An 18,369-nucleotide genomic window follows, 5' to 3' on the forward strand; every position below is an offset into this window, starting at 1 on the left:
ATTTGAAGACACTGTATTAGTCTGACATAATCTTTCAGATATATAATCATTCAGAATAAGCAGGACAGGACATTGACCAAGGATCCATATTCAAAGCAGTGTAACCTGTGACAGAGACTTGACCTTGCAAAGTCTAAACGAGAAGATATTTATTTTCTGGATTGTTTTAAACACCCCTGTGTGCCTCTGCAGTTTGTAAACTGTTTATAACTAACTCATAGGAGGGAGATTTGCGGTTGTGGAGATTGGGGTTCCAAAAAATGTGATTTTTATGCTATTGATATGAAATTGACATTCACCCCCATGTTTTTTTTTTTATATAACGATTTCAGCACTTAACTACTTGTTGCTGTTGCTGCCCTGCACTATAATCTACCAGGCTAGCACATGTATGCCTGTGCTCTGAAATTAGTTATGTATATACATTTAGGCAATGGCAAAAGCGCAACATACTTTGTTGTGTTTGCTTTAATTGGCACGATTGTGATACTTTTATAATAAAATTCTGAAAATGATAAAGTGCATTTGTTGTTGCTTAGGCAATAGAAATATATTTTACATTCATTAAGGACAAACGGCACCCCCCTGAATAAACTTCCACCTACTGCTGCTTCCCAGCTTGTGTGCCTTAGCCCACCAATCATAGCAAACCACTGCGAAGGCCGTGCAAATTCTGTGGCAGAAAGACCATCTGGTGCCACAAACTAAACAGCACACAGGCTTGCTTCGGCATGGCTATTCACTGGTCCACCACACTACTCCACATGCATTGTATATTTTTAAATTGTTTTCAAACGCAGATAACACTACTGCTAGTCTGCTTCGTTTTTACCCAGTGCTGCGCTTCTTAGTATAGACCCCTCAATGAGGTGACCTGCAGGGCTTTAGACAGCTGGGTGACACTGGTGGGACCCCAGGGGTAGAAGTGCACTGTCCGATTCTTGGTTACCATGAGGAAGCCATTGGAGTCAAAGCGTCCTGGGATGTCCCCAACATCCAGCCACAGGAAAGGTGCGATGGCAGAGGTGTGGAGGGTGGCCGAGTAGCTCTCTCCATCCTGCTCCACTTTGGTCTGTGGGGATGCAAACACAAACACACACACACACACACAGGATCAGGAGAGGAGGTCACACTGTCTGAACAGGAATAAAGGAATGAATGAAGCATTCTTATAAATCCTAAAACAAACACGGGATTAAGGTAAACTAGAGTAGGAGGAATGCAGTGTGAATCAGTGTGTGTGTGCTTGTGTGTATATATACACACACGCCCAATTCAAATCTGGCTGTAACATTATTGTAAGATCAGTGAAGGTCAAACAAGCAATTTCATTAGTGAATGGCTGAAAAGCCAAAACTATGGCTGTAGGAATTAATCTTTTAATCAGTTCAATGATTTAACTACAGCTTTTTATATTGAAACTGATTGGGTTTCATGAGGCACATATTGTTCCAATGTGTGCAGTGAGGCAACCAGTAGGCACCCAGGTTTAAGCCCTTGTGTCCGTTTTCTTCTACTGCAATATTTGTGTCTTATGAACACGCCCTGGTAAATCAGTCTGATCCAGAAAGTGTGAACTCGCGCTAGGAGATGCGTAAAAATAATGAAAAATGAGCTCTCACTGTGATGCTGGGTCTCCGCAGGCCCTGTGCCTCCCTGGGAGAGCTCAGGAAGAGGTGGTTGGTTGGGCCGCGCTGGCTGCCCGCGTCCTCCAGGTGGAAGGTCAGGACGCAGGTCAGCCTGGTGCAGTTCCCGCAGCCTGCCAGCAGGGCGTCCACAGGCTGCTTATACAGAGGGAGGGCGCTCCCCCCGCGCACCAGCGCCGCCCTGGAGGCCAGAGTGCACACCGGCTCAAAGCTGCTCCACCGGTACACTGTGACCTGGTAACACACACACACACACACAGGTATGCAGGCACAGCAGTGTTTAAATGGTGCTCCACATTCCTGAGTGGTTATATTCAGTTAAACTGCATTTCTCTTTAGAATGTTGAGAGCTTGATTACCATTACTGTGAGTCATCACCAACAAGTGTGAATATTGAAAAGGAGTCAATTTTCATCCACTTTCATCTTCAATAGGGCTGTGTTGTGCACTGTAGGTACCTCCTGAATAAACCTCTGCCTGTTTGAACACTGAACAACTCTGCGTGGCTAGCCTGGTGCAGACAAATTCTGCCGCTAAGCAATGAGACTGGATCAGTTTGCAAGTTTGTAATAAAATCCCCAAACATAATATTAATATTAGATTAGCCTGTGTCACTTTCCTAGCACAGAGATCCTGGACACATGGAGACAGCACAACGCTGAAGACCTACCACAGCTCTGAGCGTGAGGTCAGTGCTCAGATCTGACACGGCGTATATGAGAAGAACGCCCTGGTCCTGGAACCCCACAGGCAAGACGGGGGCAAAGAAGTCCTGGGCAAAGTAGTGCAGCATCTTCCACTTCCCACCAAACTCTACACAATGAGAAAAAAACGCATCCTGTTTAATACCACCACGAGTTGGATGAAAAGTCACCAAATTGATCTGAAAATGAACCGATCAACTGCAGTTCAGTTCTGAATGTCACTGATGCTACACTGTAGAATTTTTGTTTCAGTGGAACACAGGGACACCTGCTGGTTCAGCTAATGAACACCACAGCTGTGCCCTGCACTTTCACTGAGACTCACCTTAAATGCAGGAATGAGTCAACCTTTTCATACAACAAACTGTGAAGTCCTTATTTTCATATTACTGATACACAGTGGAAATTAGTCAAGACTTTTATGTATATGTTAAGTAAAAACCTTTGTGAAAAAAATGGAAACCTTGATGCCATGGATCAGGATTAAAAGTTCTGAATGTTTCCAGAGACATGACAATGTGTGTAAAATGTTATCATATGTGTCTGTGCATGAGGTTCCATGCAAGTAGTGGATATTGGCGTGATTGTGGTTGCTACGTACTGACCTACTGAAGACCAGGAGGGGCCCTGCCAGATATCATTGAGCTGCCAGTAGAGGGCGCCCATGGTGTTGCCTTGTCCGTTGATGATCTCACTACGGCTGCGTCGGTAGAACTCTGTCTGCATCTTCACACACTGGGCCTGCATCACCTGAGTATTCATACATTTCATACTCCCAATGACTTCTTAAGAAAATCCGCACAAGAACACATCTCCCTATTGAACTAGTATTATCTCACCCCTTTTTAAAATCCATTTGTGTTCATCTGTTAATCCACTCACAAATCAGGCCGCTACTACTGAAATTACACACTGAAGGAGCCAGGAGTGTTGATGTGTCATTCGACACTGTGGGATTTGATCCTGTAACTACAAGGTTCGTGCAAGCAAGGCCTGTGATTTATCTTGTGCAAGAGAATGAGTACTTTGAGTAAGTGTTCTCATTGGCCACAAGGAGATGAGCAGACACACTGATTGGTATGGGCGAGTGAGCATCAGTCAGCAGTCAGGAGCTGATGTGACGCTTTGCAAAGCCTACCTGTGAGAGGTAGAGTGTGTCTCTGTAGGCCTGCAGGGGGTCAGGGGAGTCTGGCAGGTGGAAGTGCAACTTGGCTTGCTCCAGAATCTGCTGGTTTCCCGTGTTGTGATGCTGCCGGTGAGAGGTGAAGTTACTCTGGTAGCTCCAGTCTTCAGCCACAGAGACCTGCCACAGAAACAGTGTCACACAGTTCATTCCCAGACAAACTCTCCCCTCTAAATAACAATTCCAGCCAATGTGGCTCTATGTAAAGCAGTGTCTTGTCCAGTGCTTATATAGCTTTACTTGCTTAGCAGATGCTCTTATCTAGGGCAACTTGCATATCTCACATTCTACATATTTCCCATTTTTAACACTGAATATTTTACTGAAGCAATCAAGGTAGGTATTTTGCTCAAGGACACAATGGCAGTGCCACAAGGGGAATCAAACCTGCAGCTTCTGGGTCAAAAGCCAGCCTATTTAAACACACCACCACTCTTCTTGGTAGTCTATACCAAGTTTGTGCTCCAGTAATAGTACTTTGCTGGGATATACTTCTGTTAGGAAACCATAAGCATCTTTTAATTAATGTGCAGCTGAGGGGTACACATTTAGCGGAGTTTTTTTCTACCCTAATGTCCCATGCTTTGGATAATGTTACACTAGGGTCTTGACTCATTGTGGTCATTACATAAAGAGTAAGGGGTTCCCTAGTGTCCTGGCAGAGGTTCACAATGTTGCTCTCTGACTTTGGATATCTATTTATGCCCAGATTTAACTAGTTAAATAAATCCCTCACTCTCCACATCAGCTAATGTGTGGTGAACGTTCCCATGCAAAATGGCTGCCACATATGCACACTAGTGGTTGTTGATTAGAGACATTCCTCTTCCCTTGTGAGGCTTCTTGAGATCTACGACAGACACTATGTTACCACAACGCATTAGTACTGTTATTATTAAAGACTGAACAGCTGTACCTGCTGCAGGGTGGAGAAGGAGGGCCAGGACTGGAAGCCATATTCGGAAGCAAAGCGGGTGCGAGGGAACCCCCTCCAGTCCCAGCAGTCCTGCAGGTAGTTGTAGAAGTGGGTGTCCCCAAAGTGGGGGTCGTAGGGGTCCTGGGCCACCCAGCCCTCCTGCTGGGACTCGGCCCCATTGGTGGGGCTGGAGGTGAGGAACGGGCGACTCCTATCCTCCTGGAAGAAAGAACACCACAGCAAAACCATCTTTAGCTTAGCGTGTCACATGCCCATTATAGTATCACTGCTAAGGTAGCTAAATGGAAACACATTCAAATAGAGGCAGAAATACCCCTTTGAAATGTAAAATGTCAGAATTTACATTTTGTATAGTGATAACACACATGAAATTTGCCATAGCTACCACTAATATACTAATTTATAGTACATTATATACTAATTCATACTAATATAATCCTAATCATTGCATATACAGTGTCTATTGTGCAATTCTTTCATACTGTAGTCCATGACATAGGTATATCAGTGTTGCTACTGTCAGACCATAAGACCCTTTTCTGGACACTGTGACATAGTTCTTCCAACCAAAAGATTGTGACATAGCTGCTTTTGTAAGGTGTGTTTGCTCTTTGGACTGTAACCCAAAGGTTGCAGGCTCAATTCCTGAGTGAGTCATGGCTATTACACCTTGTGGCTCTCTTTCAAATGTCTTCAAGGAGTGACACAATTATACAACAGGATCCCTGCGTGTGATGTCATCTGTGTGGTTATCTAACAGGTTTTGTGATCAGGTTCACAAAAAACGTGACTCGGGTTAAGAGCCACTGAGTGGTATGATGTGCTGTGCTATGGACTGTCATCCAACACAACACATGTACCCGTTCCGGATTTCTGATGGCAGCACCTATGTACTCATTTACTGGCCAACTGAGGTTGTCTTTTTAACCATAATGGTCACTGGTCACCATCCTGTAATAGATCAGAGGAATACTGGTGTGTGTTATTCTCAAGCTCCAGAATGCCTCTCCTGTTCACTTGTATTGAGGTGTAGCTACACAAGCTCCTAAATGAACGCCTCATCTCCCCAATGACATTTATTTAGATTTAGTGTAAACAAGCAGCCACTGTCTGTGCTGCCATTTTCATCCCTGTCTTCCAGCCAGTCCATACATGGGGCAGAGGCTTTACACCAAAAGGAAAGAGCCTCCATGTAACTAAACATACCACCCAGAATCTGATCACTAACCCTCATACACATATATTTATGCACATGTACTTACAGACTTAGTAGAACATGACAGAGGACTCATCATAACATTGCAATCACCAATTGCATGCATCTGACATTACATTAACAGATACAAAAAATGACCCCCAGTACCTCAGTTCTGAACTGAGGCGCAGAGCATATTAATCAGATGTTTTTCTCATAAGCTGCAATGTCACACGGTGATTTTAAATTAGCCGTTAACCAATAAAGATGTGTATCTTTTGTGTTTGTAATGATGTGTCTTTTACTGCTCGAGGACAATGTCCGACCAAATGTCAGGCTATAATCTGCATTTTCAACAGCTGCCCAGGAAATGTGCATCCGCGTCGTCTCTGTGCTGGCTGAAAAGCTGCCATGGAAACCCAGCCGGAGCGGGAGCGAGAATAAAACCGGTGACTCAGTGGTCACTCACCTTCTGAACAATCTCCCTGATGTTGTCCACATAAAGGGTGACGTAGTCCCGCAGGTACTGCGGCCGCCGGGAGGCGGGGATGCTGAACCAGTCGGTGGCGATGGCGGCCTCGTTCTCATTGTTCCCGCTCCACACGATGACGGAGGGGTGGGACTTCAGCCGCCTCACCTGATGAGCAAAGAGGAAATAACACGGCTCACCGCAATCATTTCCCACAAAAAAATCTAAACCTTACGAGGCTTTCAAAGGCTCTCATTGTGCGACAGATGACAATATTAACCTATTTTTTCCACCTCAAGGCTATGGAAAATATGTTATCCAACTGTCCTTTGTTGGCACAACATTCATGTTGAAATAGAACATATCCAGTCCGCTTGTTTTAATAAAAACTCCTTAGATCATGTCTTAAATATAACTGCAATGTCATTTCTCTATTCAACATGCAGGCCACAAATAATCACAACCTTAAAAAAAACACTTGTAAAAATGAAAACAGCAAGCTTTTTCTCCTACATGTAGGAGCAATTGAGACTGCCCCTGATTTCCCCAAAGTCCGTTTCTTCATTTTGTCTCCAGACTCAGTGAATACAGAGCAGCCATTCAGATGTACTGTGTTCATTTCACCATTTGTACCACTGCCTGTCCAGCATCAAGCGATTCAGAACCACACCTCCAATAGCAGTAGAGCCCAATGAAGAGCGCATTCACAGCATGGCTACTACATGCAACATGATAGCGCTACGGCAGTGTTGGTTGTTGTGGGATTATTTGGCAGACACCTTATTCAAATACATTGCATGAGACAATTACCATACAACTGTGTACACAATGTAGAATTAAATGCATTTTAACACATAATAGACATTTGTTATTTATGAACATACTAGATAAAATGAAACATACATGAAATATATAAATAGTTAAATTCAGTTCAGATTAATACAAGAGTATGGGCAATGTATTGAAGGGAAAATAATGGGTTAATCTGAATCACAATGTCATTGTTTATAGCATTGAATTACTGCAGAATGGAAACTGAAGGGTTGGTTAAATGCAGAGATCCTACGAGACTGTGTGATTGTTACAACAAAGTGGGTATAAATTACTGTTTATTTGCAGGGCAGAAGAGAGGGTGAATTGAATGTCAACAGGGGGGAGTGTAGTAGTGGCTGAACAGGACTGCTAAACTCTGGCCTAAGGAATTCTGTTCCTCATAACTGATCCCAGATCAGACAGTGCTGAGGAGAAGGCGCTAACATTTAAAAGCCTGCTGAACTATGACCCTTCAGGACTGGAGCTGGACACTGTGGACGTTCCTATCCCAGCACGCACCACTGCATAAATACAGAGCACGCACCACCTTGACAGGCAGCACAGTAGGCACGGCAGTGATTGGAGAGGGCAGCAAATTGTTTGTGTTGGCCCTTTTTCTGAGTGCACAAGGACCGCCTTGGTAATAACCCCCTCCGGTGGTACTGAATTTAGAAAATGAACAATCAGCCTTCTCCTCAAACCAGAGCAGCATCAGCAGTCCTTCAATGTCAGAGACAAGCTCAGAGACACGAGTATAGCCTCGGATAGGAGGCAACAAGATACAGCAGCAACAGGCAGAGACAGTGCATAATAAGAGAAAAAGACTGGCTACGCCTACAGTGCATCAACTAGCAGAAACACAGCCCTAGCAGAATATCTTACTCTCATTTAGAATCAGCAAAGCTCCTCTCAAAGCAAAACACTGCACTGTCCATATCAGCAGAATTTGCTCAATAGGCAGTGTACAGGCAGCATGAAGAGGAAACTCCAGGTAGCAGTTTACTGTATCACAGTTATTTCCCTTTTGGCACTTGGTACATTTCTGCTAACTTCACATTTCAGAGTTTCGTAGCACCGACATGGCTTTCCACAATTCCGCAGCTGTTCAGGTGAAAACAGTGGGCTGGGAGCAGGTGATCGTTGGGTGGATTCAATTCCCAAACTCAATTTTATCAGTCCACAGCTCTTCTATTTTCAAATTAAAGTTAGAGCTTGCGGGGTACAAAAAAAAAACACTGACCATATAAGAGGCACACCAACCATCTAATACTGTCTCATCCAAGAAAACAAGATATCCCCACAATGTGGGAATTTTGTCACAACATGATTTTGTTAGAGAATTAGATACGAGACATTAGATATTGTTGATGTTAATTTGCTAGCTAAGTGCTAGCGTTAAGTGCTAGCTGCAGAGTACTCCTGCAATGACACTATCATCTGAAACCACTGTACCGTACAGTTGGCAGCTTTCACATACGTGCTATAAACTCACAATATATGAATTTATACAAGTTACACCAACTCAGACACTTAGTTATGCTACCCAGATAGGTGCACACAACCACCAACATACATACAATGTCTGGTTGAGACAATGCCTGTGCACAGCTCACCTGGTGAGTGACCTCCTCTCTCACCGCCTGGAGGAACTCTGACTCTGTCGGGTACAGGGCGCAGGCAAACATGAAGTCCTGCCAGATCTGAAACATGCAAGCAGAGTTGGTTATATTTACACTCTCATGCTTTAGGCTATCTGGCATGGTCCGATTCACAATGATGTAAACAAGGGGATGGCAGCGCGTATGAGAATGTAACATTCATATGCATATAAAATAAATGCAGTATATTCAACACAATAATTCCTAATCCTGATCTGTGTCTGATCTTGTTTCTTCAAAATGCCGAAATGTGGAATGTTACCATTATTCCCAGGTCATCACAAAGGCTGTAAAAGTCTTCCTGCTCATAGACTCCTCCCCCCCAGACTCTCAGCGTGTTCATGTTAGCATCCGCAGCTGACTGCAGAAGATTCTTCAGTCTGCCAGAGGGATAGAGGACATTAACCAATGCAACACACATCTATGAAAGCATGGGCACTCAACTCTGCTCAACACACAGAGTCCGTAAAGGCAGGTGGGCAACATATGATCAATATAGGAGTAGGAACTTAAATCAACAAAACAGTCTGTAAAGGGTGTGGGGACTTTTATCAGGGTAACAGGAAGTTACAGACTACAGGAGGTTGTAAAGGAAATATTCAGATCTAAATGCTTCTTACATGCTCTGTCAAAAGGTAGCAAGTGCAGTTGACATTACAACATGCTATACTGGAGAAAGGCATGTGGGGGCGCTAATCAGCCAACACACTGAATCTGAAGAAGTAAGTGTTTCGTAGTGCTTATCAGCCGACATACTGAATCTGTAAACGTCTGTTGGGGTGCTTACCAGTCAACACACTGAATCTCTAAAAATGTGTGTATGGGGGTGCTAAGGCAACACACTCCTTACATGTCAACGGTGACCTGGTCCTGGAAGGAATGGGCTGGGATCCAGTTGGATCCCTTGAGGAAGACGGGTCTCCCATTGATGCGGAAATAGAAGCTCAGGCCTGGGGACCCCTCGATAGGCTCCTGAACCAGCTCAACCGTGCGGAAAAACACCTGCAACAATAACCCTAGACCATTTAACCTCTCACTGCAGAGTTATAACCTGCTGTTTATTGGTACAGTAAAGTACTCATTCCTAGAAATGCATTGATAGTAAATCGGACACAAATACTGTACACATAGTTACACATGGTTACAACTCAACAACAGCTTGTGTGTTGAGTTGGTTCTCACATTCTGTGAGTGACCATTTTAATGGTACAAAGGCGCACTTAAATTTAGACCCAGGGGATATATGTTGTAACAGTAAGGTAATAATAATAATAATAATAATAATAATAATAATAAATGACCACACGGCACCATGTGAAAAAAGATTTCAGTAAAGAATAAAATTTCAGCAGCAAATCAACACAGCACAGGTCCACTAATATACAAAAATGTACACACTTGTTCGGACATCTTGTGGTCAATGTGTCTGTTATGGTAGAGGATAGGGGTTCAACGCCCAGGTGAGTAACACCAAAGCCTTTAAAAACTGGCATTTTCTTCCTCTGCCTGTCACGGCACATTGAAAGAGACAGATGGATAATGTCCCTCTGATGCCCTGTGCTGGGGTATGCCTCCCGTCAGGCTGCTTCACTTCACAGGCATAAAGATAAGCTTTAATCCTATCAGCCATTTAGACCCGGCTTCCATTATGTTTAATGGTCAATGAGTCCTGTGTGGAATCCCCTTCATTATTGCAGTCAATCCCTGCAGCCATGTATCAGCTTCTAAAAAGACATCAGGAGCCCAGGAGGTAACAGTATATAACCTTGTGATATCCAACCCCAAATGTGACATATAATGGCAACCAATGATAATGTAGGTTGTTAAATCTCTAATAAGGGTATTTATACATCACCAGAGGAGACTGTGCCAACACTTACGGACGATGTGTATGACTCATAATTCATTTATCAGTTTTAAACTGAAGAAAACAGACAGCACTGACCAGGGAGTGAGTATCAATGGTGTGCCCTCCATCCAATGCCACCTGCACATTCAGGTGGTACCGGTTCTGCTTGCCCTGTCCATTGGGCCACCACAGGTCCACCTGAGCACTCTGCAGAACACACGTGGGATCAGCCTGCACAGTCATCTCTAATAACTCAATAACATTCACCAACAACAGGTGGTCACAAGTTACAGTACATATGCCTTTTTCAGTGTCAGGATCACACAGATACGCTGCTGCTTGTCCAGGTGATATTTTCTAACACAAAATTGCTACATTGTTGCTGTATTTATATCCATATTACACCACCTGTATAATATAAGTTACTGAGAGCACGAGAGTAGATGGTGACGATGCAATAGGACACTGAAGTGATGCAAAGACATCCTTTAAGTAGTTTTGCCTTCAGCCGGTAATCTGAGAATAAGGAGGCATTCTCAGTTCACTCTGCCCTCATCCTATTTTGTTACAGTGACGGTATTAAGATCCAGAAGGACATGTGGCCGGAATAGACCCGACACCACTTCGAAGAAGGGATCACACAGGCAGCTGATCACATGTGAAGCACGGAGGTACGCAGGGTACAGAGTACTTTCTGCACCCCATTACTGATCCTGGATCAGCTCGCACACAATTTTTAACAGCACTAACCATTGTGTGTGTTATCCAGTGTTAATTTACATTGGGGTTTTCCCACCACCAAGTGAAAAGGAATTTTAAGCACGCAAACTCTGGCCAGCCTTCTCCTTTCCCAGCAGCCCAACTCCCACCTTGTTGACATGGAGGACAAATGGGTTCCTGCTCTGTCCAGGTGGCAGGGAGGCCTGGAACGCTTGCTGTGTGGCTAATTCAGGAAGGGACAGAGTCACGGACCCCACAGCTGCTTCCACCGCATCAAAGAAGAGCTCCACCTCCACGCTCCACTGGGAGAGACCTGCGTCTGTGGGGGGCGGAGCAGGAAGAACAGCTCTCTAATGATCTACTTCACCATGTACCGCACATGTTGCGAGGAAATGTATAAAAGAAACATTCTTTATTGCATGAAAAGGAAGAACTTTATGACTTTCCTTCAGACATTACACTACATTCATTTAGCAGACACTCTTATTCAGAGTGGCTTCCAGCACAGTGGAATGTAAGTGTATCCATTCAAGCTGAATCATCTGAACTGAAATGGTTTCTCATTCATGTATGACCCAATGAGTATAACCCAATGGAGAAACTGAAATCACTGGGCCAACAGCAGAAAATTACTCAAAGATCAGGATAACATAACTAGAAAAAGAAATCATGGGTTCAGTGGTAGCTACCCATGCAATGAAAACTAGTTTGGGGGTGGAGAGAAAGAGGCTTCATATCAGCACATGAACATGAAGCACCCGAGGGGATATCGGCTCTGACAGGGGCGAAACCCAATCGCCGATGACATACCTCGCGCCGGTGTGGCGGTGAGATACAGCAGCCGCAGTGCGTCGTAAGCCTCCAAACGCACGCCCCTCCAGAGCCCCAGCGACGGGAACGACGGACCCCAGTCCCAGCTGAAAGAGTTCTGGGCCTGAGAAAACATCGACACGCCGCACCTATCAGCCCTTGCGCAAGACCCTCACATGTCTGCAGGAACACAGCGGGGCGACGCTGCCACTCGACCCCAGCAGCGGGGCCAAACACACTCAGGGAACTGTACAGAACATGTTTGCGCAAGAGCCTCCCGTGTTTACTGCAAGGGGGAGAGGGCTGAGAAACACCACCAGCTGCTGGGGACGACACACAGAACAGGGCCCGGTGGAGGGGACTGAGATATACTGTGTAAAACGCTCCTGTATGAGGCACCTGCTGTGATGACATCTACGTAATTGACAGAAGAACACATGACAGAAAGCATCTGAATCAGAGATGGGAGCAGAAACGATCACACAAGTGGCGTGTTATCAGCAAACCCTGGGTACAGGGACCGGTGCTGTCTGGAGTGCGTGCGTTTGAAAGACACGCATCAATTACTTGTTGCGTTTCAATATGAAACAACATCAATGGAGAATTTATTTAACCTTGATTTAACCCGGTATGTTGCCAAAGAACCGGTTCTTATTTTGAATAGCGGTACCAGCGGTACCCGAAATGCCAAAACACAAATACGACTGTCCTGTGTGCTGACGTAATTTAATGCAGGAGTCAAACTAACGGCTTTCAAACCCTGGCCGGCCCCGCGGTTCACAGCGGGCGTTTGAGCGGTGAAAGGGAGAGGCGGGCAGCGGCGGCCGGCCTTCCAGCAGCAGCGCTTTCACTCGACGAGCTATAAATAGCAGGACAGTTGTCGAGAGTTCTCTGCGTTCCGAGCGCCGTTGCACACCGCCTTTATTTAAGTCCTGTCCTCACGAGACAAACAGGCCAGAAATAGCGACTCTGCTGCGTCTTCACTCCAGCTAATTAAGCGGCGCGTCCCACGGGGGGCCTCCACCGGCCCCTCTCCGCAGGCTCACAGTGACACAGCCTTAAAGCAGAACCTGAGCGCTTATTCCTCTCACAATGGTGAGAAGAGGAAATAGGTGCCAGCAACACCTAATACACCCGAAATAGCAAACTGGTGAGAACATGGTGTGCGAGCTGGGATTGGGTAACACCGAAGATGGCTTGTGCGCTGATTCTGAAGGATATGTGAGCGCTCAGAGTCCTGTCAGGGCCCTGTATTTTTAATGTGGCGCCTTCTTTTATTTAAACAGTGGTATGCAATGGGGTTCACTGCTTTTTCACAGCCCTCTGCTACTGAAGTGCACTGAAAATGCATTTATTTTAGTGTTTTAAAAGCACACTGGATGTCTTTAACTGTGTAACACTCAACTACAATGCCCAAAACAAAGTGTCTGTATGGATGTTCACCTGTAAGGTAATGTGAAGCATTTATATTCACAGCCTGGTACATGCTCACATTTAACAGATCTGCCAGTCAAGGTATACTTGAAAGAACATTCCACCTTGAAACAAGGTAAAGATGGAGGTACAATGCATATAATAATGCCACATTATGTAATATTATGTACTAGAGGTACAGGCAAAACCAGCCCTGAAGTGGTGCAATGGGTTTAATGTTCAATCAGCCAATGAATTTAAAGAGCAACTAGTTAGTTCTTGAATTGTTATTTAACTTGGTATCCTTTTTATGTTTTCCAACATTTTGAAAATGAATTCCAGTGTAAATGTTTGATTGGAGGTCTAAAGCACACATGCTGTCAATGGGTCTTATAAGGCTTTTCACAGTACGTCCAACCAAACATTGTCACTGGGTTTACCACCTGATATAGCCACCCTTTGCATATCATTAATTATTTTGATGGGCTGCCACAACGCCTGGGATTCTAAGAGCATATCTGTGTTCTCACCTTCCTGATGAAGTTGACGTGGCACTCGCCCTTCTGCACGGGTGGGGGGCAGTCGGGGGGGACGGGGTAGGAGGTGTGAGCCTGGCTGCGCTCCGCCGCGTACAACAGGGCTGACGTGAGACCGACCGTGAGAACGTTCCCATGGTCCCTCAGCAAACTGCCCACCTCAAAGTCCTGCGGGGCGGAGAGCAGGTTACACAGGGGCTGCAGAAGACCAGGCCCAGGACATACACTGCATGACTGACACTCACATATCTGCGGAACATGTTGTCCGTCTTCCCCACAGCAGCTCCGTTGAGGGAGATGACGGAGACTGTGTCCACGCCCTCGAGCACCAGACTGACCTTCTGTTTGTTTCTGACAGGGAGCAAACAAGTTAACGCTGGGCACTCTGTGGGGTCAAATCTTTCATCTTCTCAGCTCACAAAATGCACACACATCACATGCAAAACTGAAAATACATCTTAACATGAGACAGTCGGTGGAGGAGACATAAGCACAGCAAAGCGGGCTAGGTTCAAATTCCACTTGCTGTTTAGAGCTGTAACAGCTGCATGACTACATTCACTTACATATACCTTACAAAGAGAGCACACAGGTGCCAAAGAGCAAATGGTGAAGCAGCACAGAGAGTAAAAGCCTATGCGTATTATACAAAGTGATTGTGGATATTCTGGCTATTATTACTGTTACGTATTCCTGCTCAATCTCCAGTTGAAATGACAGCCACTAGCATCATGAGAAGACGGCAGCTTACTTGATCTCAGCTGGCACTGAGAAGGTGGTCGTGTATGTCCAGTTGTCAAGTGAGATCCACCTGTAGGCTAAGTCATTGAACCTGTAGTACGGGTCCTGTTCCAAACACAAACAGGGTCTGTCAGCAAAAACGAGATACAAGATGACTAAACATATAGGGAAACCTCGGGCTATTTGGCAGGTACCACAAAGAAAATGATTCAAGCACAGCATTTCGCTCTATTGATTCATTGAGCCATGGAGCTTTGTATTAATGCACGGCAAACCCTCTGCAGCATAAATAAAACATGTCTGATACTTTTAATGAGCACCTTTATAAAGGCTGATAATGGGCCCTAACAAATGAGCCCCCACACAGGCAAAATGCAATCTGTCAATGGCAGCCACTTGATTTAACGCTCCCCACTGCACACCATGTATAAATCACACCACTCATGCCTCAAGCATCATTACTTTACTGAAAGCAACGGGGGCAGAGTGTGGCAGTCTTAAAGGACAAACCTCACACAGCCAAAGCTCATAGTAATAAAGCATACGCTACTGCTCCCAAACTTCAGTGACTGTAGCATGTTTTACACTAGCATAGTCATCACAAATAAAACCTGCTCAGCTCTCATAAACAGGTGTATTGACCGCACATAAACAAGGCTCCATTACTGCAACACCGATACTAACATGGGGTTTCGCATGCAAGCTCCTTAAGTAAGACTGGACCTCTGAAAGGAGTACAGGTTCATGCCATTTTATCATATGGGGATTGTGTGTGTGTGTGTGTTTTTTATGCACACATGCCTTGCAAGCCATTAGACCAGCGTTATCCAATCCTCTCCTGGAGGGCCGCTTGTCCTGCACGTTTTAGATCTCTCCCTGCTCCAACACAGCTGATTTAAATGATCAGTTTGTTACTAGGCAGCTTCAGGAGTTCTTAACGAGTTGATCATTTGAATCAGCTGTGTTGGAGCAGGGAGAGATCTAAAACATGCAGGACGAGTGGCCCTCCAGGAGAGGTTTGAACAATGCTGCATTAGATCAATGTAAGCTATATGGGGAGTCAGAATTACAGTCTATTTAAACATGAGACCTAGGTGCTCAGGGCATACATGCCCAGATTAATATGAACCCCAAGTAATCCAAGCATGTGAAAAATGCTGAATGATATAAGATGAGTGATATACGTTATCAAGATATTAAAGATGTTTGCCCTGACCCTCATGCTAATTTGAGCCTGCCAATCATTTTGTATGGATACCAAACCAGACTGACTGCAGATGGTGAAGTAACCTTGAATGTCAACAGGACTGACACCCATTTCATAAATGTGGAAAGGAATGGTAAACAAGAACAGCTGAAATATTACATGCAGAGTCAACAGAAGTGTTTGCATGTCCAGATGGTACACAATAACATTTACTTATTTAGACAGCAAAGTGCTTCCTGTTAGTATGAGTAGTTTGTTCAGAACAAACAGTACTAGTTGACTCTCTGTGATTACAAAAGCACACATAACCCAGGCTTCATCACAAGGATAACTGATAACTGTGAAATCTAAAAGCTGTTGCGTTGCTGCACATTGATTATTGCTTTTAATAACTGGAACTGCAGTTGTATAGTAGCACCGGGGCATGTTAATCTTGGAATTGCTCATTAAAATCAATTCTGTTAACCGACTACGCGTCAGACATTTATTTCTTTGGTGTGACTTGACAAACAACAAACTTGCTGTTAGATAAAACGGTCCACCATAAAATGGTCAACCCCCCACAGCTTGCCTCTGTAGCCATGTGATTTTTCAGGAACTGTGTAGCCTAATAAATAACAGCTCTGGACCAACTGGAGTTTGAGCACAGTGTGAGCAGATGGCATCGCCAAATATTCAAGATTCAGAACAAACTGTGGCCCTCGAACAAACAGGATTCTGTCAGCACCGAACAACACATACAGCTAGCGAGTAATTCTGTACTAGACGTCCGATTACGTATTTTCACATATTCATAAAGGTATACACATGATTGGGACAAATGGCGTGTGGTCGTTACACCAACCCTCTAAGGGATTTAATTTTGCTGGAATGCCTGCTCATTTTCACATCATATTCATATCCGCTGGCTCCGCTAATTATTCCCTATTCAATCAGCTTATTAAGTCGAATATCAATCAGTTTGCTACGTGTGACTTGCTACATTTCTGCTGAGTTGGTGTGAACGTCTTTATGGTTGGACCCCTGAGGACCGTGGTAACTGATTGTTTGTGTCACAACAGCATGACACGTTCCACACGCGTGGGATGCGGCTGTTTTAAATTCACTGTTTTATGGCGATAGTAATGGTAGCAGTAGAACTCTCGACTCCGACCAACGGATAATAGCTAACCAAGGTTAGCTACATGGAGCTGTAGACAATGTGTGAACCGTGGCATGTAACTAGCTAGCCAATGCAAAGCAGCATGTTAGCCACAATTCACGCTTTTGGCTGGGTAGCTAGGTATAACTAAATATTATCAGCTCGTTTGTTTGATTAGGCCTGTTGTATGGCTAACTCGCTGGCTAGCCACCTGTGCTCGGTGTGAATCTCTCTGTTCACACATCTCGCAGTGGGAGAGGGGGTCACAGCCTACCTGAATAAATCCCTGTTTCAGTAACGCTGTATGCACACAACCGGGCACATCTGCAACGAGCGACAATGAACTGTTGGAGTTGTAAAGCATCCATTTTCCATTTAAGCTATACGTTTGAAAGCCATACTGCTGTGACTCTTCTCCAGATGGTTCGCAGCGTGCCTCCAGAACGTGCAAACTCCAAACGCACGCAAAAAGCGCTAGCCGTTCCCGAAGCGCCTTCATTTCAAGTTGCCGGGTACAAACAAAGGGGGCTCGGTTGAAAGCCACTTCTCGTTCATGTCCTCATTCACCCGTTACAATGAGGCGAAGTAATTTCGTGAATTCTTTCTCACGCAGACAGTTTCATTTTGCCTTTTGCTAGTCCAATTAGCCGATTGCTTGCTAGCTCAACTTCCTGCTTTAGAGGCAGTCAGGTGACAAGGCAGCTGACAGCGACGCGTACAGCTTCCATGTGGCAGCAACCGGCATCTTCCTCCTGTCTCTGTAAATTCATCCGGCACCCCATTCTGCGTGTTCCCCTCCCTCAGTAATGTGGGAGAACTCTTCTTATGCAGTTTTTCACCGGACGCCTCTGTTGTCATATTGTTGCCCGCTTTATTCACGTTCATTTGCATAATTATGCTGGTTTCTGCGATCCACATCTCCCAACCTTTACTTACAAAATGTGTTTTATTAACTAGCAGGGATACACATGGTTCGAAATGCGGGCACACCTGCAGCCCTAAAATGTACGATATCGGGGCCATTGAAACAGGGGGACTATGCTCCGCTTAAGTGCTAAGACAGGCACATACATTAGTCCTGTTGTGGCAGGAGCTTGTCGCCAGTTACTTCTCCTTTAGCGGTGTTCTCTCATTAACCCCATAAGATACCAGCTACCCACAAAATGACACCAAACAACAGTGTGACTTCTTCATGCTATAGATCTCCAGTGTGAGAGGGGTGAGGAAAAAAAAAAACATTCAAGTCTCCACATTTTAGAACTCTTCAGAGACACAACCTGGTATACATCTTGCAAGGCCCCTCATTATGTTCTCCTCACTGAATTTAGTTTTCATGTTAATTCACCC

The 18,369-nt window shown here is 44.8% G+C and overlaps 1 protein-coding gene across 1 annotated transcript; it reads right to left on the minus strand.

The window, feature by feature from the left end:
• Window positions 1-280: 280 nt before the first annotated feature.
• Window positions 281-17,732, minus strand: manba (mannosidase, beta A, lysosomal). Its single transcript, XM_036516841.1, has 17 exons — window positions 17,297-17,732; window positions 14,685-14,779; window positions 14,179-14,284; window positions 13,928-14,101; window positions 11,985-12,108; window positions 11,324-11,493; window positions 10,551-10,661; window positions 9,456-9,607; window positions 8,868-8,985; window positions 8,561-8,647; window positions 6,135-6,302; window positions 4,450-4,668; window positions 3,489-3,653; window positions 2,956-3,100; window positions 2,317-2,459; window positions 1,623-1,880; window positions 281-1,072 (listed from the first exon to the last, which is right to left on the minus strand). Exons 1-17 carry the CDS (start codon window positions 17,519-17,521, stop codon window positions 848-850), a joined length of 2,685 nt encoding a protein of 894 aa, XP_036372734.1. The 5' UTR covers window positions 17,522-17,732; the 3' UTR covers window positions 281-847.
• Between the last annotated feature and the right edge of the window lie 637 nt (window positions 17,733-18,369).

This window comes from Megalops cyprinoides, chromosome 22 (genome assembly GCF_013368585.1).
Source record: "Megalops cyprinoides isolate fMegCyp1 chromosome 22, fMegCyp1.pri, whole genome shotgun sequence".
NCBI lineage: Eukaryota > Metazoa > Chordata > Actinopteri > Elopiformes > Megalopidae > Megalops > Megalops cyprinoides.